The sequence below is a fragment of the Phalaenopsis equestris genome, unplaced genomic scaffold (assembly GCF_001263595.1).
Source record: "Phalaenopsis equestris unplaced genomic scaffold, ASM126359v1 Scaffold000256, whole genome shotgun sequence".
NCBI lineage: Eukaryota > Viridiplantae > Streptophyta > Magnoliopsida > Asparagales > Orchidaceae > Phalaenopsis > Phalaenopsis equestris.
The window spans coordinates 1,306,916-1,312,265 of NW_018164698.1; the positions used below are offsets into that span (position 1 = coordinate 1,306,916).

Here is a 5,350-nt window from a genome sequence, read left to right on the forward strand (position 1 = left end):
CAAGTGGTAGAAGAGCAGTTTCCTCCCTGCCAAGTGTGTGGACTCTCCATGGTCCAGTGGGTCCCTCGGTGGAGCCGATCCGTGACGAGGGCGTCATGTGATTGGGTGGATAAGAATGTCACGGACAAATAGTCCCACATCGGCTAGGTATAGGGCCGAAAAGCAGTATTTAAGTCCTGAGCTGCCCACGTCTCTTAAGGGCTCTTTTGGGAGGTGACAAACGGCTCCCAAACCACTAATCCTCCCCTCATGATCCAAATCGGCCCTCTTGAAGTAGGCCTTGAATGCATTAAAGTTGGGAGGCCTCACGCCGCCATCAATAATTGAATTTCAGATAAGGGTTCGGTGCTAATTCCTGGTCCCCTCTAATACATCAATTGGAGGATGGAATATTATCTAGATTTTGTAAAACTCACCTCCAACGGTCAGGAGAGATCGAGGCAAGCGTTTATGTTCTCCGCTGGGCGGTAGCCAGAATGGAGGCGGATCAAAATGTTTGAGTGATCTACGTGAGGCTGATTACGATTCGACTTCAGGTCGATCTCACTGTCGTAGGGATACCACTTGCTCGATCAACGATAGGAACTTTGTTGGAGAAAATGCCTAACTCTTTTGGCGGAATGGTTGCGAATGAAGCGAGGGAAAAATAGCGAATTGTAGTATAAGTTTATTCGAGAATGGCGGATCCCACCAGTGGTTCTGCGTTTGCAAATTTATAATAACTCCAACCGTCGTTTGCAATCGCTCCATCCAAACGCACGAATCAAACGCACCCTAAATGCAATTGGGTTCAAAAGCTGGTTTAAATGCTCAATCGAATGCACCTTTAGTTTCAACAATCTGTTATTCTGATTTTCCTTAATGAAGAATCTATCATTCTCCACATGTTTATTTCTATCGTGTTGCACCGGGTTGTTAGCAATGTTGACTGTCGATTTGTTGTCACACCACAACTTTATTTGAGTTCAACCAACAAGGCTTTCAGCCACATCATCTAAGGAACTCCTAGTATCATCATGTGGATCGTCTATCATCAGCACAACTGCCCCAGTCAGAATCACAAAAGCCCTTAATATCTAAATGCTCATTCTTTTGGAATATCTACCCTATTCCTGGTGCACTCTTCAGATACCTCAGAATCTGATACACTACATCCATATTGCCCTTCATTGGATTATGCATGTAGCGGCTCACCACATTTACTACAAAAGAAATATTGAGTTAAGTGTGGCATAAATAGATCAGACGACTCACCAACCTCTGGTACCTCTCATGATTTACAGATTCACCTTCCTCCATACTAAGCTCGACCTTATGATCAATTAAAGAGGCTACAAGTTTGCACCCCCACATACCCATCTCCATGAGAAGATGCACTACATGCTTTCTTTGGGATAGCACCATCTCTTCAGGTCCATGGGTTACTTTAATCCCAAGAAAGTGTCTGAGCTATCACAGATCGTTTATCTCAAATTGCTTCCCTGATCATCCCTTTTGTTGAGCAATCTCTGTCTTATCATCAACAGTGATAATTATTTCATCTATTTACATTGCAAGCATGGTAGTGTGATATTCATGTTGCTGAAGGAACACCGTGTGGTCTGCATTGATCTGTTGGTATCCCATGCCAACCTTCGTTATTCTAAACTTGTCAAACTAGACTCGAGGAGATTGCTTCAAGTCATATAATGACTTCCTGATCCTACACACCTTCCCCACTGTCTGGGATGTACTGAATCCTGGTGGTATCTCCATATATACCTTCTCCAGTAGCTCCCTATGAAGAAAAGCATTTTTCACATCCAGTTGGCGGAGTCTTCATCCACCATTCATTGTCAGAGAAGCTAATATCCTCACTTTGCTCATCTTTGCTATTGGTGCAAAGGTTTCACCGTTGTCAATGTCATATGTTTGACTGTACTCTTTTGTCGCTAGTGTTTTGTACCTCTCCACCTTCCTTTCTGAAGTTTGCTTTACCGTGAAGATCCACTTGCATCCAACTTTATTCTTCCTTGCTAGTAGTGGTAAAATCTCTCATGTTTGATTTTTATCAAGAGCTCCAAGCTCTTCATGCATCGCCGCTTTTCACTTTGGATGCTCTTTAGAACCTGCCAACACCTGGGTATAGAGACAGAGTCCAATGATGCAATGAATGCTCTATGCAAAGGTGAAATGTTGGAATAAGAAACGAAGTTTGCAATGTTGAGTTTCCACCACCCAAAACGATCAGAAGGATGTCCTGCATTGCTACGGGAGGTCCTCCTTAATGTTGGGGAGGAATAATATCTTATGGAAGTTTTGGATCAAAAGTGGATGGGGTAGTTGTCTCAAGAGTTGGGGAAGACCTAGAGAAGGGACTTGTTGGCACTGCAGGATCTGCTCCCTCGGTTTTCTTCTTCGTCTGCTTATACACCTTTAGCTCGCCTTCTGTCTGAATCCCACCACCACTGGGGTCATTCTCCTCGATTTTCATCTCCTCAGTTGATTCATCCCACATTACAGGACATGATATTTCTCCTGCTTACACCGCTCCATTACTACTACTACACACTCTCTCTTGCCTCATATCTCCAATGGTTATTGAGTCACTAAAGGGGGAATTCACCTCCAAAGTGTAGTATGATTTAAACTATCTGAATGACACATTCATACTTACAAAGAGCCTTTTTCGATCTGGCTCCAAAATACATAAATCTTCTGAGTAGCAAAATACCCAATGAACACACATTTCACAACTTTGATATCCAACTTCCCTACAGATGACATGTTGTCTTTCATAAAACATAAGCATTCAAATACCTTCAATTGAAGGATCTCACTATTATCGTCTTTCAACATTTGGTGAAGAGACTTCCAATCCAACATTCTCGAGGGCATTCTATTGATCAATTGAGCTGCTGTCAAAATCGCTTGCCCCTACAAGTGCTTTGAGACATTCATCATGATCATCATGCTTCGGGCTACCTCTAGAAGGTGTATATTCTTTCTTTCTATCACTCCATTTTGTGATGGTGTATATGAACATGCTTGATGATGTATCCCTTGCACTGACAAGTATTCCCCAACCCATTATCAAACATCAATATCTTCACTACAGCACCGTATTGAGTCTGAATCACTGTGTGAAAGTTTTTAAAGCAAGCAAACACATCACTTTTATTTCTCATCAAATATAATCAAGTAACATGAGGAAAACAATTAATGAAAGTCACAAAATTTATGTAACCTTCCTGAAGTTGTAGAACAAGGTTCTCATACATCTGAATGCACTAAATAAAAAATAGAACTCCTTTTACCAAAACTAACATAAGAGCTCCTGGTATGCTTGCCAAACTCACAAGCATCACACACAAGTTTTTGTTTATTTCCTTTTTCATACAATGATGTACACAAATGACTCAATAGACTAAACGAAGAGTGTATCTTGCTTTTGTGATGTAGCAGCAATACATCCTCTACACTCTCCTCAGATCCTCTCGCTCCAGCATTCTCAACCATGGATGTCAAGGCTGATTCCATCCTGTTTCTATCCAAGTACTAAAGTCCACTATGTCATGCGTCAGTCTCAAGTTTCTGGCCCGTCCTTTTCTCTTAAAATATCTCCTTTGGAATATCTAATGAAACGACACATTTTAGTTGAAGTATAATGACACTAATGAATAAAATGTTCACTGGATAGAAATAAGCATGCAAAATATTGGATAAAGTCATAGAATTGGTACAACTCGTTGTACTGTTACAAACCATAGGCTGTGTCGTCCTATCAACAGTCTGAATGCTCCTGGAACTGTTAGGTGGGTGTAGGAAGAGAACTTATTAGTGACACCTGTCACTTATCGAGATGTACCGAAATCTACTATCTATTCTGGTAAACTTGTGGTGGATATAGAGGCAAGAGCATGCGTATCACGTGCACCTTTGGCTGAGTGAGCATAACTAGAAGTTCCCCTTGGATGACAATAAGATGGATGCATTCTCAGTGACATCACATGCCACTCTACTTTCTTTTCAACATCTCCAAAAACTTACGATCCTCATCGGTAAAGACTACCTTTGTCTTTCCCTTATTCTCTGCTACCGCCAGATTTGCCCAGTACCCCCCTCTAGACGATTCAAGTCCTTCCGTCTCTCTCCTTGGTTGGATTTGGACAAGCCTTGCTCAGGTGACCCACTTCTCCACAGTTGCAGCACCAGTGGTTTTCCCCCGAGCACTTGTCATGCCTGAGCTAAATGCACTCAATTCCTCGTCATTTGCAAATAATAGACTTTTATTTATAAATAGAACTCTACATTAGATAAAAATCTCAACAGCATGTATCTTCATTTTCTTTGCACAAAAACTTTTGAGTTGTAAAAGCATTTTTTATTTATATATAATATATATTGCAGTTATCACCACCCTTATGAACTTTGTTCGAATGTTTCGGAGCGCACATGAAGAGAACTGTAAGCTAGATGGCCTTGAGAAGAAAAAGGTCATGAAAGAGGCCGACACGGATAAGCCTAAAAGCGCAATTTCTAAAAAGAAGCATGATAAGTAATTACACTCTGCAATCCTCGCTGGTGATTTCAGTTCCTGCTTGCTCAGGAAAGTACATTATCACTATTTTTGGTTAGGAGGGCATGTTGAGAAAGCTGGCCTCCTTTCTGGATTGAACATTGAAATATAGTCACCATTGGGCTTTTGCATTGGTAAAATTTTCAATATTGTGCTAGTAAATATCAAAATGACACCTTTATGCCCTACCATCTTGCTTACTTCATCTGTTTTTCTTCAGGTCTTTTTGAGACCAAGGCTGATCCCTTCCGGTTAGTGCAGAATTCATTATTCGCTAGCTCTTGTACAAATCTAACCCCATAGTTGATGCCATTTTTTTTGTTTTTACTGCATATTCGATAAGATTTTTTTTTCATTTATATATATATTTTTTCTTTCTTTCTTCCAAAATTTTCTTAGTTGCAGGTAGAAATAAGCCAATTGCTGTTGTACCATAGTCATTAGTGATAAAAGGTTAAGTGTTAAAGCTGAAAAATCTTGTTTTTGCATGCATTCTTAATATTGTAAGCAAACTTTATTTCACCGTTTTTGAATCTCAATGTGCCTCTTGAATGATCTCCTGCTCTTTGCTACAATGAATTGCATTTTTCCAATTGAGACCATTTGTACAGCACAAATCATATTAACATTTTCATTGTCTGATATACTTTGTTAAAGTAGCATTTTACACAAAGCCACTCAAGGCTGTTTTGGGGCAATTTCAAACATAGCACTCGAAACATTGCTATTTTTACTTAAAACAGTACCCTCTTGCGACCCTCTCTCATGCAAATATCAAAATTCACAATAAAA

General features: G+C 40.3%; 1 protein-coding gene across 5 annotated transcripts in view; it reads left to right on the forward strand.

Annotated features, from left to right (window-relative positions):
* Window positions 1-5,350, forward strand: part of LOC110024413 (formin-like protein 6) — a 66,434-nt gene extending 61,084 nt beyond the window's left edge. For 3 of the 5 annotated variants that reach the window (XM_020724368.1, XM_020724370.1, XM_020724371.1), the window contains 3 exons: window positions 4,390-4,537; window positions 4,618-4,692; window positions 4,779-5,350. In XM_020724368.1, coding sequence (XP_020580027.1) covers window positions 4,390-4,537; window positions 4,618-4,630 — 161 coding nt within the window. In that variant the 3' untranslated portion in view covers window positions 4,631-4,692; window positions 4,779-5,350. Of the gene's footprint in view, window positions 1-4,389; window positions 4,693-4,778 lie in introns of those variants that run through there. The other 2 variants (XM_020724369.1, XM_020724372.1) reach the window with 2 other exon arrangements.